This window comes from Hyla sarda, chromosome 10 (genome assembly GCF_029499605.1).
Source record: "Hyla sarda isolate aHylSar1 chromosome 10, aHylSar1.hap1, whole genome shotgun sequence".
Lineage (NCBI taxonomy): Eukaryota > Metazoa > Chordata > Amphibia > Anura > Hylidae > Hyla > Hyla sarda.
This window is the reverse complement of record NC_079198.1, coordinates 8,331,293-8,356,012: the sequence shown is the minus strand read 5'-3', so window position 1 is coordinate 8,356,012 and position 24,720 is coordinate 8,331,293. Positions and strand designations below refer to the sequence as shown.

The window sequence follows — 24,720 nt, the reverse complement described above, 5'->3', positions numbered from 1 at the left end:
ACGGGACCATCAGGATCAGGTGTATGAAGATAGGACCCTCCGGATCAGGTGTATGAGGACAGGACCATCAGGATCAGGTGTATGAGGACGGGACCATCAGGATCAGGTGTATGAGGACGGGACCATCAGGATCAGGTGTATGAGGACGGGACCCTCCGGATCAGGTGTATGAGGACGGGACCCTCCGGATCAGGTGTATGAGGACGGGACCCTCCGGATCAGGTGTATGAGGACAGGACCATCAGGATCAGGTGTATGAGGACAGGACCATCAGGATCAGGTGTATGAGGACAGGACCATCAGGATCAGGTGTATGAGGACAGGACCATCAGGATCAGGTGTATGAGGACGGGACCCTCCGGATCAGGTGTATGAGGACAGGACCATCAGGATCAGGTGTATGAGGACGGGACCATCAGGATCAGGTGTATGAGGACGGGACCATCAGGATCAGGTGTATGAGGACAGGACCATCAGGATCAGGTGTATGAGGACGGGACCATCAGGATCAGGTGTATGAAGATAGGACCCTCCGGATCAGGTGTATGAGGACAGGACCATCAGGATCAGGTGTATGAGGACAGGACCATCAGGATCAGGTCAGCTCCACAGGTCACAGGGCTCTGCTCACCCAGCAGCCGCCGGACATTGAGCTCTCCTCACAATACAGGAGGGCGGGGCTGTACCTGGGCTGAACCATTTCTCCACACGGGAGCGGCCGGATCCCTCCTCTTCCTTGTTTCCTCACTTTTCTCTAGGACGGGGCAGGTGACTTTACGGCGGAAACTGCTCCCAAAACTTCTCCCGTGTGAGGCTCCGGGGCCCCGCAGGCCGTTCAGCACCGGACCCTCCCCTCCCGAAGGACTATTGGTCGGCTCCGCTGTACCTGGCGCGGCGGTCGCGGCTCTCGGCGGAGTTTTGGGCGGGAGGAGCAGCCATGGCGGAGCGGAGAGGAGGATGGCTCCGGGCAATGCTCTGTGTGTGCGCCCTGACAGGTGAGGGGCCCGGGAACATGTATATACACTGTACAGAGGAGAGGATCTGTATATATACACCATACTGTACAGATGAGACAGAGATATATATATATATATATATATATATATATATATATATATATATATTTATCTCTATCATCTATCTATATCTGGTATTGTACAGAGGAGGGATCCTGTATATACACCATACTGTACAGAGGAGGGAACCTGTATGAGGTGTATACATATAGGGCTGTGTATACCTGTATTTGTACTGTACTGAGGAGAGGAGACCCGTATACACACACACACGTAGAGGAGGAGGAGGAGGAGAGGAGACCTGTATACACACACGAAGGAGGAGAGGAGACCCGTATACACACACGGAGAGGAGACCCGTATACACACACGGAGAGGAGGAGGAGAGGAGACCCGTATACACACGGAGGAGGAGAGGAGACCCGTATACACACGGAGGAGGAGAGGAGACCCGTATACACACGGAGGAGGAGAGGAGACCCGTATACACACGTAGAGGAGGAGGAGAGGAGACCCGTATACACACGTAGAGGAGGAGGAGAGGAGACCCGTATACACACGTAGAGGAGGAGGAGAGGAGACCCGTATACACACACACACACACGTAGAGGAGGAGGAGAGGAGACCCGTATACACACACATGTGGAGGAGGAGGAGAGGAGACCCGTATACACACACATGTAGAGGAGGAGGAGAGGAGACCCGTATACACACACATGTAGAGGAGGAGGAGAGGAGACCCGTATACACACACATGTGGAGGAGGAGGAGAGGAGACCCGTATACACACACGTAGAGGAGGAGGAGAGGAGACCCGTATACACACACGGAGGAGGAGAGGAGACCTGTATACACACACGGAGAGGAGGAGGAGGAGGAGAGGAGACCTGTATACACACACGGAGAGGAGGAGGAGGAGGAGAGGAGACCCGTATACACACACGGAGAGGAGGAGGAGGAGAGGAGACGAGACCCGTATACACACACGGAGGAGGAGAGGAGACCCGTATACACACACGGAGGAGGAGAGGAGACCCGTATACACACACGGGGAGGAGAGGAGACCCATATACACACGTGGAGGAAAGGAGACCCGTATCTACATGGAGGAGAGGAGACCCGTATACACACGTGGAGGAGGAGGAGACCCGTATACACACACACACACGTAGAGGAGGAGAGGAGACCCGTATGCACACACACACACACGTAGAGGAGGAGAGGAGACCCGTATACACACGGAGAGGAGACCTCTATACACACGGAGAGGAGGAGGAGGAGGAGAGAAGACCCGTATACACACGTAGAGGAGGAGACCCGTATACAGAAGGAGAGGAGACCCGTATACACACGTAGAGGAGGAGGAGACCCGTATACACACGTAGAGGAGGAGGAGAGGAGACCCGTATACACATGGAGAGGAGACCTGTATACACATGGAGAGGAGACCTGTATACACACGGAGAGGAGACCTGTATACACACGGAGAGGAGGAGAGAAGACCCGTATACACACGTAGAGGAGGAGGAGAGGAGACCTGTATACACATGGAGAGGAGACCTGTATACACACGGAGAGGAGGAGAGAAGACCCGTATACACACGGAGAGGAGGAGGAGGAGACCCGTATATACACTAGGGCTGCAATTAACAATTCTTTTTATTGATCCATTGTTTTATCCCTATATACCTGCCTCCGAGCTGTGATCCGGTTCACCTGTTCTCTTCCTTCGTGATGTCATGAAGCTCCGCCCAGCGCCAAAACGGAGGAAGATAACAGGTGAACCGGATCACGGCTCGGATGTAAGTATATAGGGATAAAACAATGGATCAATAAAAATAAGTTATAGACTGTACACGGCTCATTACATAGAGAGGTGACTTGTATATATTAGGGCTCTGTACTAGGGATCGACCGATTATCGGTTTGGCCAATATTCACGATTTTGGACGTTATCGGTATTGGCAATTACCTTTATACCTGCTCTGTACATATGATAAGGAGCAGTCATCCATCTTTGTTCAAAAATAACTAACCCAACATGGCAGTATTTATGGGTACAGTGCACCCAAAAAATAAAAATAACCCAGCCACTACTAACCTTTCATGCCCCACACTGCTTCCCTGGTTAGGCTCCCGTCTGCACCATCTTTTTTATTTTTCCCAATCCTCACATGACTGTAATGGCCAACAGGCGGGTCACAGGTCAAACTCCTGGCATTAGGGGTCCAAGGTACAGCCGTGACCGCCGATTGGCTCATATGATGACTGTACCAAAAGGAGGATTGGAGTGCATACGGGACAGGGGATTGGCGTGGGATATAAAGGGCAGCTGATGGTTTATTATCTTAAAGGGGTACTCTGCTGCTCAGCGTTTGGAACAGACTGTTCTGAATGCTGGAGCCGGGAGCTTTTGAAATCGTCCCCCTCTTGATGCTGCGCCCCCTCAATGCAAGTCTATGGGAGGGGGCATAACGGCTGTCACGCCTCCTCCCATAGACTTGCATTGAGGGGGGCGGGGTGTGACATCATGAGGGGCGGGGCTATGACGTCACGAGCTGGCGGCTCCAGCGTTCAGAACAGTCTGTTCTAAACGCTGAGCAGCGGGGGACCCCTTTTAAAGGATATTTCTAATTATCCTCCCGACAGCACAATATGTCCAAAATAAATTGGAGCTGCTGCTGATCACATGACTTGCACAACAGGAGATAGATTTGCCGGAAGTCCTTAAGTCTGAGACTACCGCAACTCCATCTTCAGATTGTAATCAGAAGCGGCTCCGATATTTTTGGACATATACTGCTGCCGGGAGCATGGTTAGAGGTACCCTTTAAAGCATTTGGGGCTTCCCCTCCCTCTCCAAAAAAAAAAACCCTTAAGCCATGGTTAACTCCTTTAAACTATTACAAAAGCAAGTACAATAAACACCAATGATGTAAAGGACAGATTGGTGCAGAGGAAGACTGAGCCCTGCCCCCAAGAGCTTACACTCTACGAGGTGAGGAGAGCGGCTGTTCTTGGTGCGGGAGCATCAGGGTTCTAGACTGTTCTGAAGAGATGGGTTTTCATTTGTTGGTTTTCATCTTGTCAGGGTATAGGGGAAGCACGGGAGAAATACAGTTGTATACTAATGACTGTGACACAAGGGGGGGGGGGATGAGGGGACACTAATGACTGTGACACAAGGGGGGGCATGAGGGGACACTAATGACTGACACAAGGGGGGGGGGGATGAGGGGACACTAATGACTGTGACACAAGGGGGGGATGAGGGGACACTAATGACTGTGACACAAGGGGGGGATGAGGGGACACTAATGACTGTGACACAAGGGGGGGCATGAGGGGACACTAATGACTGTGACACAAGGGGGGATGAGGGGACCCTAATGACTGTGACACAAGGGGGGATGAGGGGACACTAATGACTGTGACACAAGGGGGGATGAGGGGACACTAATGACTGTGACACAAGGGGGGGATGAGGGGACACTAATGACTGTGACACAAGGGGGGAGGAGGGGACACAAATGACTGTGACACAAGGGGGGGGAGGAGGGGACACTAATGACTGACACAAGGGGGGGATGAGGGGACACTAATGACTAACACGAAGCAGGGGGGGAAATGAGGGGACACTAATGACTGACACGGAGCAGGGGGTGAAATGAGGGGACACTAATGACTGTGACACAAGGGGGATGAGGGGACACTAATGACTGACACGAAGCAGGGGGGGGAAATGAGGGGACACTAATGACTGACACGGAGCAGGGGGGGGAAATGAGGGGACACTAATGACTGACACGGAGCAGGGGGGGAAATGAGGGGACACTAATGACTGTGACACAAGGGGGGGGGGATGAGGGGACACTAATGACTGTGACACAAGGGGGGGGGGATGAGGGGACACTAATGACTGTGACACAAGGGGGGGGGGATGAGGGGACACTAATGACTGTGACACAAGGGGGGGGATGAGGGGACACTAATGACTGTGACACAAGGGGGGGGATGAGGGGACACTAATGACTGTGACACAAGGGGGGGGATGAGGGGACACTAATGACTGTGACACAAGGGGGGGGGATGAGGGGACACTAATGACTGTGACACAAGGGGGGAGGAGGGGACACAAATGACTGTGACACAAGGGGGGGAGGAGGGGACACTAATGACTGACACAAGGGGGATGAGGGGACACTAATGACTAACACGAAGCAGGGGGGGAAATGAGGGGACACTAATGACTGACACGGAGCAGGGGGTGAAATGAGGGGACACTAATGACTGTGACACAAGGGGGATGAGGGGACACTAATGACTGACACGAAGCAGGGGGGGGAAATGAGGGGACACTAATGATTGACACGGAGCAGGGGGGAAATGAGGGGACACTAATGACTGTGACACAAGGGGGATGAGGGGACACTAATGACTGTGACACAATGGGGGGGGATGAGGGGACACTAATGACTGTGACACAATGGGGGGGGATGAGGGGACACTAATGACTGTGACACAAGGGGGGGGATGAGGGGACACTACTGACTGTGACACAAGGGGGGGATGAGGGGACACTACTGACTGTGACACAAGGGGGGGGATGAGGGGACACTACTGACTGTGACACAAGGGGGGGGATGAGGGGACACTAATGACTGTGACACAAGGGGGGGATGAGGGGACACTAATGACTGTGACACAAGGGGGGGGATGAGGGGACACTAATGACTGACACGGAGCAGGGGGGGAAATGAGGGGACAGCAATGACAGTGACACTTAGGGAAAGATGAGGGAACTGACCATACGCCATGTTGCGTGATGTCAGGTTTCCTTACCTGCGGCGTCCTGGCTCCTACCTTTTTTTTATTTCTAGATTCATGACAAATATGTCGGGCTCTGGTTTAAGGCCTATTGAGACCGATAGGATGGCATCATGGTAGGAAGGATTTGATGATGGAGCCCACGGTTAGGGGAGGCAGAGACCCCGGTATAGGAGATGTCATAAGGGGGGGGGAGGGGGGTTTAAGTAGGAAGATCTTAAGAAGTGCTGCAGCAGCAGAAGTCAGATGAGGTGACATAAAGGACGGGGGGATAGGCAGTTATAATAGGAAGGGAGTCACAGGCCATTGGAATGAATGGGGCCGGCTGAGACACACTATAAAATATGTCGACAGACATCTCTAACGCAGTGGTCTTCAAACTGTGGCCCTCCAGCTGTTGCAAAACTGCAACTCCCAGCATGCCCGGACAGCCAACGGCTGTCCGGGCATGCTGGGAGTTGTAGTTTTGCATAAGTTGGCAGTACATAGTCTGCTCTAACCTACTGCAGGGGAACGTAATAATTCTCATTTAAGCTCTGTAATATCCAATGGTTGATAGTGGAGGGGGGTCTGGTCATGTATGAGAGATTCTGCATTATTATGAATAATTTAAAGGGTAGCTCCCACCTTCCCCTTTTCTTTTCCCTCTCGGTCCCTGCCTATTTCCCATCTATCCCTAACCTCCTCCCTGCCTAATTTTTTTTTTTTACTATATAAAAAATGCAGTTTTGTCTTACCTGGTAGTGTGCTCGCTACCAGGCAGACTTCCCCAGCAGGCACCACGTCACTGATGCCTGCTGGGGGGGGGGGGGAGACTTCCGCCCTTAGTTCATCTTCACAGGGTGCCTCCAGCTGTTTCACCACTACAACTCCCAGCTTGCCCTGACATCTATTGGCTGTCAGGGCATGCTGGGAGTTGTAGTGGGGAAAAACTGGAGGCACCCTCTGTTAAAAACAATACATGGCCGTGGCGCAACCCGAACCCCGCTACCCCTCTCCTGAACCCCGCTACCCCTCTCCTGAACCCCGCTACCCCTCTCCTGAACCCCGCTACCCCTCTCCTGAACCCCGCTACCCCTCTCCTGAACCCCGCTACCCCTCTCCTGAACCCCGCTACCCCTCTCCTGAACCCCGCTACCCCTCTCCTGAACCCCGCTACCCCTCTCCTGAACCCCGCTACCCCTCTCCTGAACCCCGCTACCCCTCTCCTGAACCCCGCTACCCCTCTCCTGAACCCCGCTACCCCTCTCCTGAACCCCGCTACCCCTCTCCTGAACCCCAGCATTGATTCTCCATTGAAAACCGTATCCCAAACTATGCATCCGATTGCATCCATTTTGCATCTTGTACAGTTTTGTCAGTTTTTGTTTTTTTTTTCCGTACCCAAAACCGTAGCCTACCACAGTTTTTGGTCCGGGTGAAAAACCGTATTGAAACGTATAGGTTTTTTTGCTTAACATGTGAGTCAATGGGAGCCGTATGTGCGTACGGTTCCATTTGGTTTTCACCATACGGTCTTTGACTTTGCAGTTTTTTTTTTTTTTTATTGGATCTCAATCAAACAAGTGAAACTTTATTCATAATGGAGGGAAAAGTTAAAACTTATACTTTTTTTGGCTTAAAAATAACAGGTGCAACCAGACATCATTTTTCAAACCGTATACTGATTAAAATTTGTACACACGTTTTCATTCAGTTTAGTCCGGTTTTGAGGAATCCGTTTTTTATCAAAAACCTGATACGGGAACTGTACTGCAAAAACATGGTGTGAATGCAGCCTAACACAGTCTGTCGGGTCATTGTGCCAGTAATCCTCCATTATATTTATATCGGTCTAGTATCACTCTTTATTACTCTTCTCCCTCTAGTTTCAGTGTTGTGGGGGGGGGAAGGGCACAGCATGAGGGCTGGAATGGGAGCAGCGAGAGTACAATAACAAGGCCGGGCCCACACCTGCTGGAAACTATTGTGTGTCCTCTGCTGCCCCCACCTGTCTGATATCATGTACTACAACCTAACAGCTCTGAGCAGAATTATATCCCTAGTATCTGCTTTCTTTACACCGTCTTGTTTTATATGAATGGATTGTACTGACTGTAACTGGAGCGTTATAAGAGGAGCGGCTGATATCATCACATATGATGTAATATATAGAGGTTATATCAGTACTGGAGCGTTATAAGAGGAGCGGCTGATATCATCACATATGATGTAATATATAGAGGTTATATCAGTACTGGAGCGTTATAAGAGGAGCGGCTGATATCATCACATATGATGTAATATATAGAGGATATATCAGTACTGGAGAGTTATAAGAGGAGCGGCTGATATCATCACATATGATGTAATATATAGAGGATATATCAGTACTGGAGCGTTATAAGAGGAGCGGCTGATATCATCACATATGATGTAATATATAGAGGTTATATCAGTACTGGAGCGTTATAAGAGGAGCGGCTGATATCAGTCACATATGATGTAATATATAGAGGTTATATCAGTACTGGAGCGTTATAAGAGGAGCGGCTGATATCATCACATATGATGTAATATATAGAGGTTATATCAGTACTGGAGCGTTATAAGAGGAGCGGCTGATATCAGTCACATATGATGTAATATATAGAGGTTATATCAGTACTGGAGCGTTATAAGAGGATGATATCAGTCACATATGATGTAATATATAGAGGATATATCAGTACTTGGAGATATGTGGTATATTGTAGTGATTATTGGGGCAGGAGGATTCTTAACTCATTACCCTCTTATTATCTTCATTCTGTATTTTGCAGGCAGTAGCGGTATATCGGTCACCGTGTCCAATCCCTTCAACGTGGTCATGTTGTTCCAGCCGATCACGCTGCGCTGTAACTACGACGTCAACTCCCAGATGCCGCCCATCATCACCTGGAAGTACAAGTCCTTCTGCAAGAATCGGATCACAGACGCCTTCAGCCCATCGAGTGCCGACTCCACCAACAACAACCTGATGCAGCAGGCAGGAATTAACCCCTATGTGGACTGTCCGGACAGCGGCAGGACAGTGCGGATTGTGGCCACCAAACAAAGCAACGCCGTCACCCTGGGACAGTATTATCAGGGTCGGCAGGTCTCCATTACTAACAGTAGGTGGCAGTAGAGTGTTACCCCCGGTTAGTCTTGTACCCTGCAGGGAGTTATGGGATATTGTCTTATGTGTTAATCATAGTAGCAAATGGTGGGGACAACCATCTGTCATGTTGTTAGTGAAGTGTATTCCAACCAGTGTGCCTCCAGATGTTGCAAACCTACAACTCCCAGCATGCGAGTACAGCCAATGGCTGTCCGGGCATGTTGGGAATTGCAGTTTTGCAACATCTGGAGGCACATCTGTTGGAAAACATCTCTTTAACCTCTTAAGGACCACGAGTTTTTCCATTTTTGCACTTTCGCTTTTTCCTCCCCCCCTTTTAAAAATCATAACACTTTCAATTTTGCACCTAAAAATCCATATGATGGCTTGTTTTGCGCCACCAATTCTACTCTGCAGTGACATCAGTCATTTCACCCTAAAATCCATGGCGAAACGGGAAAAAACGCCATTTTGTGATATTTTTATTTATTTTTTATTTTTTTTGGGGGGGGGGCTTGCGTTTCCTTGCAGTACATTTTTCGGTAAAAATTACTCCTCTTTATTCTGTAGGTCCATGCGATTAAAATGATACCCTACTTATATAGGTTTGATTTTGCTGTACTTCTGGAAAAAATCATAACTACATGCAGAAAAATGTATACTAGAGATGAGCGAACTTACAGTAAATTCGATTCGTCACAAACTTCTCGGCTCGGCAGTTGATCTTATCCTGCATAAATTAGTTCAGCTTTCCGGTGCTCCCGTGGGCTGGAAAAGATGGATACAGTCCTAGGAGAGTCTCCTGCCACCGGAGCACCTGAAAGCTGAACTAATTTATGCAGGATAAGTCATCAACTGCCGAGCCGAGAAGTTCGTGAGGAATCGAATTTACTGTAAATTTGCTCATCTCTAATGTATACGTTTAAAATTGTCATATTCTGACCCCTATAACTTTTTTATTTTTCTGCATTTTTTGCGCTGTGAGCTGAAGTTTTTATTGGTACAATTTTTGTATTGATCGGACTTTTTGATCACTTTTTATACACTTTTTCATAATATAAAAAGTGACCAAAAATACGCTATTTTGGACTTTGGAATTTTTTTGTGCATAGGCCATTGACCGTGCGGTTTAATTGATATAAATATTTTTTTTTTATAGTTCGGACATTTTCACATGCGGTGATACGACATATGTTTATATTTACATTACATTTTTTTTTTTTTTTATGGGAAAAGGGGGGTGATTTGGACTTTTATTATGGAAAGGGTTAAATCAGATTTATTAACTTTTTTTTTTTTTTTTACTTTTATTTTTAATTTTTTTGCAATGTTATAGCCCCACTGCATACACTGATTGCCAGCACTGTTCACTGCAAAGCCATAGCTTTGCACTGGTCAGTGTTATCGGCGGTCGATTGCTCAAGCTTGGATCTCAGGCTTGGAGCAATTAATCGCCGATCGGAAGCGCCGGAGGAAGGCAAGTGACCCTCTGCTCGCGTCCTAGCTGATCGGGACACCGCATTTTCACTGCGGTGGTCCCGATCAGCCGGGAAGCTTTTACTTTACTTTTAAACGCGGCGCTCAACTTTGACCGCCGGGTCTAAAGGGTTAATAGCGCACGGCCCCGTGCTTTTGGCCCCGGGTTCCGGCTTCAGTTACATGCCGGGACCGACCCGATATGACGCGGGGTCACCACGTGACCCCGCGTTATATCATGGGAGAGGGCCAAGGATGTAAATATACGTCCGTGGTCGTTAAGGGGTTATTTATAGTAAGGGGTCCACATTGATCCTGACTAAAGCTCCCACTCTCTATTTGATGTTGCGCTTCGCTCTTCTGTTTTCAGGTGGTGGTAATCATCCGTTTTGAATTCTTCACAGATGCTGATCTCACCTTCGATCGGACGGCCTGGGGCGATGGCGGCGTCTACTACTGTACGGTCGTCTCGCAGGACATCAATGGGAACAATGAGGCCTATGCTGAACTTCTGGTATTGGGTAAGAATTTCATCAGAGCCGCATCTGTTTTATTCACATTCATTTTACTTCAGTGGCAAAAAAAACGCAACAAATGAGGTGGTCGACTGACCTGTGTAACAATCAGTGTCTGACACAGCGTATAAATACAGAAAAGGAACGTTACCTGCTGGTCCTGGTCTACTCCGAGCTCTGCAGTCATTAGATGTAGGGACCCGCACAAAATACTGGCTACAAGAAGCAGAAAAGGAAGTGTAATACAGGATAAGTAATGTAATGTACACAGTGACCCCACCAGCAGAATAGTGAGTACAGCTCTGGGGTATAATACAGGATATAACTCAGGATCAGTACAGGATAAATAATGTAATGTATGTACACAGTGATCTCACCAGCAGAATAGTGAGTACAGCTCTGGAGTATAATACAGGATATAACTCAGGATCAGTACAGGATAAGTAATGTAATGTAATGTACACAGTGACCCCACCAGCAGAATAGTGAGTACAGCTCTGGGGTATAATACAGGATATAACTCAGGATCAGTACAGGATAAATAATGTAATGTATGTACACAGTGATCTCACCAGCAGAATAGTGAGTACAGCTCTGGGGTATAATATAGGATATAACTCAGGATCAGTACAGGATAAGTAATGTAATGTATATACACAGTGACCTCACCAGCAGAATAGTGAGTACAGCTCTGGAGTATAATACAGGATATAACTCAGGATCAGTACAGGATAAGTAATGTAATGTATGTACACAGTGACCTCACCAGCAGAATAGTGAGTACAGCTCTGGAGTATAATACAGGATATAACTCAGGATCAGTACATGATAAGTAATGTAATGTATGTACACAGTGACCTCACCAGCAGAATAGTGAGTACAGCTCTGGAGTATAATACAGGATATAACTCAGGATCAGTACAGGATAAGTAATGTAATGTATGTACACAGGGACCTCACCAGCAGAATAGTGAGTACAGCTCTGGAGTATAATACAGGATATAACTCAGGATCAGTACAGGATAAGTAATGTAATGTATGTACACAGTGACCCCACCAGCAGAATAGTGAGTACAGCTCTGGAGTATAATACAGGATATAACTCAGGATCAGTACAGGATAAGTAATGTAATGTATGTACACAGGGACCTCACCAGCAGAATAGTGAGTACAGCTCTAAAGTATAATGCAGGATATAACCAAGACTATATATACCATAGTCAGTCCATGCAGTGCCCATATGAGGGGCGCAGTGTAAGTCCCTTTGCTGTATAGAGAAGTAGAATATAAAAGTTCACAGACAAAGTAACTATAGAAAACATTCTCTAAGGTGTTGGGTTAAGCACTTGACTTTTTTATCTGAAGATTTTTAGGGCTGTGATAAGACGCTGTAACATGTTGAATATTTATAACACTTTAGTTATTCCGGCAGCAGTTTATGTTCTTGGATCTTAGTGGTGACTACAATGTAATCCTGCACATTATAAAGGGCTGAGAATTGTGGCTGGTTAAATGCTGACATCTAGTGTTTCACTAAAGAACTGCTCTATATTCCTGACCTGTCCCGGAGGTTTACATTTCTCTTTTGGAATCAGAACCGTGCTGAATGTGGGAATGTGAGTCCTTTTACCTGGTTGGCAGCCTCATCTGAGAGGGGTTGGCTGGTCGAGTGCCCCCTAGTAAACTGTTTTCCCGTAGGTTGGCTATTATGGAGTCCTCAGTCATAAGAGATGTTGCACAGAGCTATTATTTAGAACTTCATTACTTAGAGGACGACTTAAAGGGGTACCCCGCTGCTTAGCGTTTGCTGTTCTGTAAGCTGGAGTCAGTGCTCATGACGTCATAGCCCCTCCCCTTATGATGTCACACCCCACCCCCTCAATGCAAGTCTATGGGAGGGGGCGTGACACCTGATGCCTGTATCAGGAACTGTCCAGAGCAGGAGAAAATCCCCATAGCAAACCTATGCTGCTCTGGACAGTTCCTGATACGGACAGAGGTGTCAGCAGAGAGCACTGTGGACAGACAAAGAAGAACTTGCTCTGTAGCATACAGCTGCTAAAAAGTACTGGAAGGGTAAAGATTTTTTAATTGAAGTAATTTACAAATCTGTTTAACTTTCTGGCACCAGTTGATATAAAAAAATTCCACCGGAGTACCCCTTTAACGTACCTGGTCTTTCTGAAGACCTTTTAGTTTTTAATCGGGACAGGGAACAATTTCTACTGCACAGAGGTTATTATAACAGGGTTTAGGGTATTTTCACACTACGGATTTAGCGCTGAATTGCGTGTGGGAATTCCATGGTGTGAACTCCCACAGTTAGTGTGAATGGGCCTTCAGCGGACCCGTTCACACTGATCCGCGCAAAGAAAGAACATGTTCTTTCTTTGCACAGAAGTCCACTAGCACTGCATATCAGTCAATGGTGACGGCACAGTGCCGCCTGGCCCTACCGCTGAGGGGGCGGGCGTGAACACGTATGCCCGCACACAGCGTTCGGAACTCGGTGTTCCAGACGCTGGGTAGCAGAGTAGCCCTTTAATCTTTCTGACATTTCTTCACATGATGATGGGTTGGGGGGGGGTTGTTGACAACGGATCGGCTAGGTGCCACTATACCACAGTGATGCACATAATAACAGTTTAAATGCCACTGTCAGTATTGACAGCGGCATCTAAATGGTTAACATAGCCGGCACATATCGATCTCTGTCCTCACAATTGCTGCCAACCCTCGGCGGGTGCCCGCTCCATACGCTTACAGCCACATGACGTCTCCTCTGCGCCCGCTCTGCAGGCCGCCTGTCTGACAGATACTTTATACGGGATCCACAATGTTCATTTTACTGTTCTCAATTCTTTTTCTGTTTTATTGGCGTTTTCACATTCTGAACAAAATGACGGGACGGGCAGTCGTTCCATGTACTCTTGTTTTCATGCCTTTGTTTATTTGTGAACATTTTTGAGACTTTTTTTTTTTTTTTTGGGGGGGGGGGGGGGAGGAGGATGGGGTTTTTACCAGTGCCTCCTGCCTCTTGGTAAACATCAAAAAAGAATAAAAACTCTATTACTAATCTCTATTTAGTAACTTGTTTTTCTTTTGTCCTCTAGGTAGAACATCAGAGGACATCAGGGAACTATTACCAGGCTTTCAGATAGATAACATGGAAGGTAACTGCTCCATCCATGATCCATCCATTATCTAGCGCAGTGATATCCGTGTCCTGGGGTTGTTACTGGACAAGTTATTGCCCCCTTGTCCAGGCCTAAAGCCAGCCATACACATTGAGGGAGACCGGTTGGCTGACTAATGTGTATGGGGGGCCTCCGACCATGTTGGATTTCAACTGCCCAATCCTCTTTTTCTTGGGGTGATGGAATCTGGCAGTGGCTTTCTTCCCCTCTCCACATTCAGAGCACATGTTAATGGATGTTGAATGAACAGCTGTTTAACATTGATGGCCAGCTTTAGATACTAGGCACCACTGATGCCACTTCTCCTCTCTGCTTCCCACCCAAATAATTTCTTGTATTGAGAACCTGCAGCATAAGATCAGGTCTGTACAGTTATAAGGCCCCATTCACACTACCTTAAAGGGGAACTCCAGTGGAATTTTTTTTTTAAATCAACTGGTGCCAGAAAGTTAAACAGATTTGTTAATTATTTCTATTAAAAAAAATCTTAACCCTTCCAGTACTTATCAGTTGCTGTATGATCCACAGGAAGTTCTTTTCTTTTTGAATTTCCTTTCTGTCTGACCACAGTGCTCTCTGCTGACACCTCTGTCCATGTCAGGAACTGTCCAGAGCAGAAGAGGTTTTTAATGGGGATTTGCTCCTACTCTGGACAGTTCCTGACATGGAAAGAGGTGTCAGCAGAGAGCACTGTGGTCAGACAGAAAGGAAATTCAAAAAGAAAAGAACTTCCTGTGGTTCATACAGTAGCTAATAAGTACTGGAAAGATTAAGATTTTTCAATAGAAGTAATTTACAAATCTGTTTAACTTTCTGGCACCAGTTGATTTAAGAAAAAAAAGTTTTCCACTGTAGTACGCCTTTAAGGGCTACTCCGCTGGAAAACATCTTATCTCCTGTCCAAAGGATAGGGGATAAGATATATAATCACAGCAGGACCCCCGCGATCTCCTCTGTGGCGCCCCAGACATCCAGCGAACTCTGCTCCATGACGGGCGACTACAGACGCCACGCCCCCTCCATTTAGGTCTATGGGAGGAGTGATGGCTAGGTACTTGCCGTCACGCCCCCTTCCATAGACATGAATGGAGGGGGCGTGGCGTGACTAACACTGAAGCTCCAAGCTTCCGCGTTCCGTACATCGCCGCTGCCAACCCGGAGGTTGCGGGGATCCCCAGTGGCAGGTCCCCTGTGATCAGACACCTCATCCCCATCTTTTAAGATGTTTTCCGGTGGAGTACCCCTTTAATTTTTCCATCTCTGAATATAGAGCTGATGGGACTTGCCAAAAAGCTCCAGTTTTGTCTCATCTGTCCGAAGCAATTTATTACTTTTTGTCAGTTTCAAGTAGGGATCGACCGATTATCGGTTTGGCCGATATTATCGGCCGATATTCATGATTTTCTAAGTTATCGGTATCGGCAATTACCTTGCCAATAATGCGGGCGCTTTAAATCAATGTACTGCAGTGGCTTTTGCGGGGCCAGAGACCGCTGCCGCCCGCTTCTCTCCCCCTGCCTTTCCTGGGGTCCTGAGTCCGACCACCGCCGCTGCCAGAGACCGCCGCCGCCCGATTGCCTCCCCCATCCCCGGTTTTATAATTACCTGTTCCCAGGGTCCGCGATACTTCTGGCTACGGCGGCATTCTGCGCTGTTGCTGTGCTCTGCGCAATGACGAGTGACGTCCTCAACGCGAGGGGGATGGGGGAGGCAATGGGGCAGCGGCGGTGGTTGGACTCAGGACAGGCAGGGGGAGAGAAGCGGGCGGCGGTGGCGGCCTCTGTCCCCGCAAAAGCCGCAGCAGTTCATTGATTTAAAGCGCCTGGGGGGGGGATTAAAATGCACAGAATATCTGTATAAGTTATCGGCTATTGGCCTGAAAGTTCACAGGTTATCGGTATCGGCTCTAAAAAATCAATATCGGTCGATCCCTAGTTTCAAGTTATTTCGGGGATCATTGTGGAGCAAGGAGCAGCCATTTTGTTCACGTATCTGCTTTGGTATCAGGATAGGTTTACACTACTGATTACTGCTTCCTTGCGTCTTTCCTTCTGGTTTTTCTCTCTTGCGCTGTAATTTTTTTTGGTGCATATTGTGGTGGCGAGGGCTGCAGGATAGCGGACAGTACTGAGCGGTGGCTTTATATAAGGCTATGGACAGTTTATATCGTTAGTTCACAGAGCCTGGTATTAGGTTGGAGCGTAGTATTCTGTTTATGCTTCCTAATATAGGACAGGGGATACACAATGCTAGTTTTTCTTTTTACGGACAGGGAGGGGGGTTGTCATAAGTTTAATACAAACCCAAATAAATGGCGTTGCCCTCCTCCCAGTGGTGGCACCATTGTGCATTTGGCCTTTTTTATTTTATTTTGTCAGCACGGTGTATCCCCAGTCTATATTACTACTTCCTTTCTTATTTGCGCCTATTTTAGAGCTTTGTTGCTGCGTTCAGGCCTCGTTCACACTGGGCGTGATGCAAAAAAAAAAAGTATTCTGCATCGTATGGCGGTTAAATTGGTTCTCTATTTGATGCCATAGCTGAGGCTGAATCGCTGAAAACGTGCAAAAGACTAAGTTTAAATGTATCGGCATGGCATTCGGGAGAGATTCGTGCTCGTCCCTGATGATTAGGATTACCCACGCTGATACACTGTAACAATTCCTCAGCTATGTGATCAGGACAGGAATGTTTCCATTTACTGACAGCTAGCAGGGATCTTGAAAACTGGTGAGTAATTCAGTGGTAAAGATTTTATATAATAATGCCTAGGACAATGTTTCCCAACCAGGGTGCCTCCAGCTGTTGCAAAACTACAACTTCCAGTGTGCCCGGACAGCCGTTGGCTGTCCGGGCACACTGGGAGTTGTAGTTTTGCAACAGCTGGAGGCACCCTGGTTGGACACCTGGCATAAGCCAGAGCTGTCTGTCCTTATCACTGCTGCGGTGTCTGGCAGCATCACGGTCCTTTTAACCCTTTAGTCTTTTAACCTTTTTTTTTTTCCTGCAGCGTTCCAGACAGTAACTTGTGTCTCCTCTTATTTTTCCAGACTGGCTCTTCGTCGTTCTCGTTATCCTTGGTGTATTTTTCGTCTTCCTCATGATTGGAATCTGCTGGTGCCAGTGCTGCCCGCACACCTGCTGCTGCTACGTGTCGTGCCCGTGCTGCCCCGAGAAGTGCTGCTGCCCCAGAGCACGTACGTTTTACAACCGCATGGGATTGGAGCTACATGTCCATGTACACATTGACTCCTAACCAATCTGTGTTTTTACACTTAGTGTATGAAGCCGGGAAGGCAGCCACAGCCGGGGTACCCAGCATTTATGCCCCCAGTATCTACGCCCCCTCGATGTACTCCCACCCGAGCCAGGTGAAGTTGCCGCCGCCACCTGGATCTGTCGTCTACAACGGCTATGAATACGACGCAGCAAGCTCAGGTGAGTGGCAGATTTCGCCCCGATTTACGCACATTGGCCCTCATTTGCTAACAGGATTTTGACTCTTCTTGTCAGGCTTAGCGCCTAAAAAAGATTGACAGAATCTGAATCACTGAGTGAAAAAAAAAAAAATACAAAATGGGTGTTGTTTTAGGGAAAAGGGGCGTGTTCCCTACATTTCATCCAAAATCACTTGTCTTTTCTGAAAACCTCTCCGATAATCATGTGAATTTTCTGGGAAGAAAACCCTACATTTTAAAGCTTGTACAGTGACCCCCGCCCCTAGAGTGTGCCCCCAGCTGTGCCCGTGTGTCCTGCTCGCAGCAGCAATCCACTGCTATGAGAAAACACGGAGGAAGCTGCAAGTCGGGCACGGATGTGCAGCTCTCCAGACATCGTGGTCGCTCCCTGAGCTAGGCAGAAATTCACAGCCCCCTCTGCTTGTAGCAATGGATTGCTGCTGCGACCAGGACACCTGGGCACAGCTGGAGGCACACTCTAGGGACGGGCAGTAGCGCATCCGCAGTGTCAAATACGTGTGACCCTTCCCTAAAGATTATAAATCTTCATAAAGCACAAGTTTTGATTTCTTTTGTCTCATGGCAATATTTCCTATAAAAACCCATCAAAACTGCACATAGTGTGAAATGACCTAAGCCCATTTGAGTCTAATCAGTAACCTTATTAATGGCCAGGTGCAGTGATGAGACTTCCCACCCTCTCTCTGCAAATACATAGGATTCATGGGGAATGTAAGCAGCATTAGGACTTGATTACAGTGATGGAATTGCAATAAATGTGTCTGCCATGTTAGTTTAGACAGGTAAGCACAAGGGGCACACAAGAACCTCTACATTTTTCTCTAATAGTTTATACTATAGTCTGCACTATATAAGAAAGTAAAAAGCTTTCGGGATGCTTCTTTAGGGTAGGGTCACACGTACCGGGTCCGCAGCGTATTTCACGCTGCAGATCCGCCGGTGACCCGGCCCATTTTGTGCCTCCATCTGTTGTCATCCCCGTTCCGCCTCTGGCCTGCTCGCAGCGACAATCCGCTGCTACGAGCAGGCACACTCACCAACTCGCAGCCCTCTGTGTGGCTGCTCGTAGCGGAGGATTGCAAGCAAGGTGGGGGAACAGGGGTGGCAACAGCTGGAGGCACAAAATGGGTAAGGTCTCCAGCGGATCTGCAGCGTAAAATACGCTGCGGATCCGTTATATGTGACCCTACCTTTTAAAGGGAAAGTCTGATGCTCTGTGCACAACTTGAAGAGGCGGATCATGATACTCTTTGTCAGGCAGGACCCACTTAGGCCATTCGATAGGCTCCAGGAGGGTTCTCTTCAATAAATACCATATTATAGTACTATCTCTAACATGTCTGCGGCGCAGGGAAATGCGGACTCAAAAGCTCTGCCAGAAATTCTGTCTGGCCAAAGTGGCTCGTTACATGGTGGGGAGAGCAGGATTGGCCCAGGCGCCTGCATGAGGAGTAATTCTCCAGAACTGGGGGGGGGGGGGGGGGGGACACCTGTAACATCATTTCTGAGCAGTAAATATATATTATGTGCATTGATTTTTGCCTTTTTTTAATATTTTCTCAGTAGGTGGACACAGCTCTCAGGTTCCTCTTATTCGGGACAACGAACCACCGGCATCTGGTATGTCATTTATTTATTTTTTTCCCCCTGTCTTGTGACATCTCTTTAAAGGGGTACTCTGGTGGAAAACAATTTTTTATTTTTATATCAACTGGTGCCAGAAAATTAAACAGATTTGTAAATTACTTCTATTTAAAAAATCTTAATCCTTCCAGTACTTATCAGCTGCTGTATGCTCCAGAGGAAGTTGTGTAGTTCTTTCCAGTCTGACCACAGTGCTCTCTGCTGACACCTCTGTCCATGTCAGGAACTGTCCGGATTAGAAGCAAATCCCCATAGCAAACCTCTCCTGCTCTGTACAGTTCAGGAACTGTCCAGAGCAGGAGAGGTTTGGGGATTTTTTTTCTGCTCTGGACAGTTCCTGACATGGACAGAGGTGTCAGCAGAGAGCACTGTAGTCAAACAGAAAAGGAAACAAAAAAATTAATGAACTTTCTCTGTATTATACAGCAGCTGATAAGTACTGGAAGGATTAAGATTTTTAAATAGAAGTAATTTACAAATCTGTTTAACTTTCTGGCACCAGTTGATATACAGTTGAGTACCCCCTTTTTAAGGTGCCGGCTGCAATGACTACATTCATGTGGCAGCGGTAATTGTTCTCCCTGCTGCTCTGTCTGACCCTGATGGGTGAGCATAGAGATAATCAGAAACACACAGCTCTTAGAGGGGACCCTAAACCTACAATCGCCATCTCTCTGAGCGCCCCATAAACACGTGTCTTCTATGGAGATAGTCAGACAGCTCTGGTGGTCACTTATCTCTCCGAGAACAATAGAGCATTCAGGATACAAATAATAAAAATCAGTGCAAAGGCATCCATAGCCTGTACAACTTCTCGCAAGCAGTTTAGTAGTCGGTTATAGAAATATGATGAGGAGTTTGTTTTAATTTTGTCTGTTCCAGTTCGCAGTGGCTACCGCATACAGGCCAACCAGCAGGACGATTCTATGAGGGTCCTCTACTACATGGAGAAAGAACTGGCCAACTTCGATCCGACCAGACCGGGACCGGCAAACAGCAGATTTGAAAATGGTAAAAGACCTAGAACACTGTTTCCCAACCAGGGTGCCTCCAGCTGTTGCAAACCTACAACGCCCAGTATGCCCGGACAGCCGTTGGCTGTCCGGGCATGCTGGGCGTTGTAGTTTTGCAACAGCTGGAGGCACACTGGTTGGGAAACACTGACCTAGAAGGAGACACACCAAGTGAAATGGGCAAAATTCTGACTCAAGAGAGAGACAAAATACCTATGACACATGCCCCAACTCATTTTACGTTTTAAAAGTTGTTGTAAGCAGGAATAAAAAATGCACCAGCTTTATTTAAAGGGCTATTCCAGGGAAAAACTTTTTTTTTTTTTTTTTGTATATCCAGAAAGTTACAGATTTGTAAATTACATCAATTGAAAAAAAAAAAAAAAAAAAAATCTTAATCCTTCCAATAATTATCAGCTGCTGAAGATGAGTTGTTCTTTTCTGTCTGGCAACAGTGCTCTCTGCTGACATCTCTGCTTGTCTCGGGAACTGCACAGAGTAGAGGAGGTTTGCTATGGGGATTTGCTTCCACTCTGGACAGTTCCTGACATGGACAGAGGTGTCAGCAGAGAGCACTGTGGTCAGACTGAAAGGAAATTCAAAAAGAAAAGAATTTCCTCTTGAGCATACAGCAGCTGATAAGTACTGGAAGGATTAAGATTTTTAAATAGAAATAATTTACAAATCTGTTTAACTTGCTGGCACCGGTTGATATAAAAACATAATTTTTTACCCCTTTAAACCAATATGTCTTGTGATAGCAAAAACGTACATTTCATGGCGGCCTAGTGGGTGTAATGGGCATTTTGTAATGTGCTATGGGCCTCAGGGTGATGCATCATTTCAATGTATTTTAGTGCTGTTGTTTTAGTTTTTCTTTGTATAATCTTCAGCTTCTGCAATGAGTGAGGTCAGCTCCTTACATGAGGAAGATCACCGAAACAACCTACGCAACGATATCGGACGCTTGAGGAACCAAGCCATGACTCCTATACAAGACATTGAGATGGAACCAATGCTGGACAACGGCTATAGACGTCCCCCGCCACCGCGGTCACAGTACAGTGATGATGGATTCCGGGGCGAGAGGCGAGGACGTACTCGCTCCGTGGACAACTTGGATGATCTGGACAGGAGAGATAGATACCGCGATCCTCCTGACAGCCGAAACCGAGGGAGACGCAACTCTGACGATGACCACAGCAGCAGAGGCTACAGCAGAGACGGCCGCTCCCCTGAACCCCGTGATGACTATTATGGAGGGAAAAGGAGCAGGAGTAGAGACGACCTCCGGGATAATAACCGCTCCCGTCAGGAACCAGAGTATGATGATCGATTCCTTGAAGATGCCCTGAGAAGGAAGCAGCAGCAGCAGCAGAGAGCGGGCAGCCGGGATGGGCTAGATAGCATCCCCAGTTCTGCTCGCTCAGACGGCAGAAGAAACCGCCGTAATGATGATGATGATTTTCCTCCGCCCCCGCCTCCGTATACAGAAACCGAATCTGTGTCCTCTAGAGGGAAGAAGCTGAAAAAGGTCAGTGAAGTCACAGCACCCACAAAAGTGAAACTTTACATGTAAATTAATTCTCCTGGAAAAGCTGTGTTATGTCTAGTACAAAACCTGAAGGGCAGCGCCTGACTTCTAGATGAATGTTTTTTCCAAACAGGGTGCCTCCAGCTGTTGCAAAACTACAACTCCCAACATGCCTGGACAGCCAAAGGCTGTTCACACGACAGCATTTCTGCACTGAATTCTGCTTAAAAATTCTGTGTGAAGTTATAGACATTACTCTTCGATGGGATTCTAATGTCCCATTCACACAGCAGAAATTTGTATAAATTCATGCAGAATTGCTTGCAGAAACTCTGCTGGGTGAACCCGACCTTGCAACGGCGGTACCATTTTTGTTTTGATCAGGCTTTTTGACTTTGAAATTCAGACTTTGGAATTTTTTTTACGTGTACGCCATTGACCGTGCGGTTTAATGAACAATATATTTTTTATAGTTTGGACATTTACGCACCCAGCGATACCACATATGTTTTATATTTTTATTTACATAGTTTATTTTTTTTTTTTATGGGGAAAAGGATGGTGATTCATACTTTTATTAGGGAAGGGGTTAAATCCTTTTTATGAACTTTTTTTTTTACACTAAATTTTTTTTTTTTTGCAGTGTTCTAGCCCCATAGGGGACTAGAATATGTAGTAGTACATTGATTGCAGACACTGATCAATGCTATGCCATAGCATTGCATTGATCAGTGTTATCGGTGCTCCACTGCTCCTGGCTGGATCTCAGGCATGGAGAAGTGAATCGACGATCGGACAACAATGAGGCAGGTAGGGACCCTACTCATGTCCTAAAAGTTGATCGGGACACCGCGGTGGCCCCGATCAGCTTGACTGAGCTGCTGGGAATGCTTTTTAAAAAAAATTATATATATATATATATATATATATATATATATATATATATATACACACACACACATACCTTAGACACGGCAATCAGTGATTTATGGTATTAGCCACGGGTCACGGCTATCCTCAACCGCTGCGACTGACCAGAAATTACGCGGGGTCACCAGGAGCCGGTGCAGGGCGTAAATATACGTCCTGCGTCGTTAAGGGGTTAATGTTATGATTGAGGGAAATAACTTTTTTTTTTGCCAACTTTTCTGCTTGAATTATTTTTTTTCTTTCTTTTCAGGGTGAAGCTCTGAGTCGGGAAAGTCTCATAGTTTGAACCTCGGACAAAACAAGACGGAATCTTATGAATCCCGGATATTCGTTCGTCCTCTTCGTCCTGTCTTGGCCTGGAGTTTGGCTGGGCTTTTATGATGTAGATTATTTTAGTGCAGGGTTTTTATTCCTTTTAGTCTTTATTATTAAAAAAAGAGAGAAAAAAAACAAAAACTTTTTTATAACTTAATTTGTTGATACAAAAGATCCACTGTTTGTAATATATAGAGAATCCGTTTTATAATTGTGTAGTCTTTATACATTGATGAATTGTATAACTTGATAAATTGACAATTGCTTGGACATTTTTTTTTTTTTCTTTCTGTACAATTTTTTAAAGATTTTTAATTTTTTTTATTTTTTTTTTGCGGTGGGAAGAATTGTAGTGAGGGCAAATCTGAAATGGTAGACAATCAGAAAGAAATAGCGGGGGGGGGGGGGGGGGGGAGAAACAGGGACCCCGGCAGTGCTGAGTATTTTTGGAGAAGAATGTGCTGATCTTTTGTCCCAACTCTTACAGTCTGGGATAGTGAAAGGAACAGTTTCAACAGTATTTAACCCCTTAAAGAAAAAGCCCATTTTCACCTTAAGGACCAGGCCGATTTTATTTTTGCGTTTTCGTATTTTCATCCTCGCCTTCTAAAATCCATAACTTTTTTTTATATTTCTGTCTACAGACCCATATAAGGGCTTGTTTTTTGCGTGACCAATTGTACTTTGTAATGACAAATCATTTTTTAGGGAGGAAATTTAAATGAAAACCACAATTTAGCACATTTTTGGAGGGTTTTGTTTTCACACTGTATACTTTACGGAAAAAAGAAAACGTTTTCTTTATTCTGTCGGTCAATAGGATTAAAACGATACCCATGATTACATACTTTTTTTATTTTTTATTATTGTACTGCTTAAAAAAAAAATCAAACTTTTTGTACAAAATCAGTATGTTTAAAATCTCCCTTTCTTGGTCGCTCTTCCTTGGGGGACACCTATACTGATGGGTACATGCTCTTGCCACTAGGGAAAAAGTCGGCTCCTCCCTGGCAGGATATACCTGCCTACTGGAAGTGAGGTGATCAGTTTTAGCTAGTGTCAGTAGGAGGTAAGACACAGGTCTGGGAGCTCCCCAGACCTGGTCTGTTTTTTATTATTTTCTAGTAAGGGCTGTTAAGTTAGGCAAGGTCTCCATGGAAGTGTCCTTGCGTTGACAGGAACTGGACCTGATAGCAATATGCCGGACAGTAGTCTCGCCTGTCACTCAGCTCGCAGCTGCCGCATCCGCGGCTGGATTCCGCTATTCCACTGCTAATGCGAGGTATCCACAGGAGTGACCCGTAGTCTACTATGGACCCATACCAGTACGCCAGACAGTGGTCTGTGTGGTTTCCCTCTTCCACCTGTCAGTCATCTCACTGCTGATATATCTGCGGCTGGAGTTCCGGTACCTCACTGATGTGCGAGATGTACGAAGGAGTGACCCAGCGTGACCTATGGACCCTATACAGGGTGATGGGAATACCCGTTCTGAGGGCGGCGGGGATGGCCAGGTTCCCATACCTCACTGCTGGTGTGAGGAATCTGGATGTGGGTCCCTGCAGTTACACGGGACTGATGCCAGTCAGCCAGACTTCATCTGCTGGGTCTCTGGCACAGCCAGGTTGCCCATTAGCTCGGCCGCATTCCAGT

The 24,720-nt window shown here is 46.8% G+C and overlaps 1 protein-coding gene across 4 annotated transcripts; it reads left to right on the top strand.

Moving 5' to 3' along the window:
• Positions 1-665: 665 nt before the first annotated feature.
• LSR (lipolysis stimulated lipoprotein receptor) lies at positions 666-23,369 on the top strand. Of its 4 annotated transcripts, XM_056543866.1 has the most exons (10): positions 666-995; positions 8,645-8,977; positions 10,845-10,961; positions 14,069-14,128; positions 17,203-17,349; positions 17,432-17,590; positions 19,195-19,251; positions 20,158-20,286; positions 21,182-21,822; positions 23,003-23,366. In XM_056543866.1, exons 1-10 carry the CDS (start codon positions 938-940, stop codon positions 23,036-23,038), a joined length of 1,737 nt encoding a protein of 578 aa, XP_056399841.1. In that variant the 5' UTR covers positions 666-937; the 3' UTR covers positions 23,039-23,366. The 4 variants fall into 4 exon arrangements, with proteins under 4 accessions (XP_056399841.1, XP_056399840.1, XP_056399839.1 ...); XM_056543865.1 differs by lacking the exon at positions 666-995 and having other exon boundaries at positions 8,562-8,977; positions 19,198-19,251; positions 23,003-23,369; XM_056543864.1 differs by lacking the exon at positions 666-995 and having other exon boundaries at positions 8,562-8,977; positions 23,003-23,368.
• Positions 23,370-24,720: the final 1,351 nt, after the last annotated feature.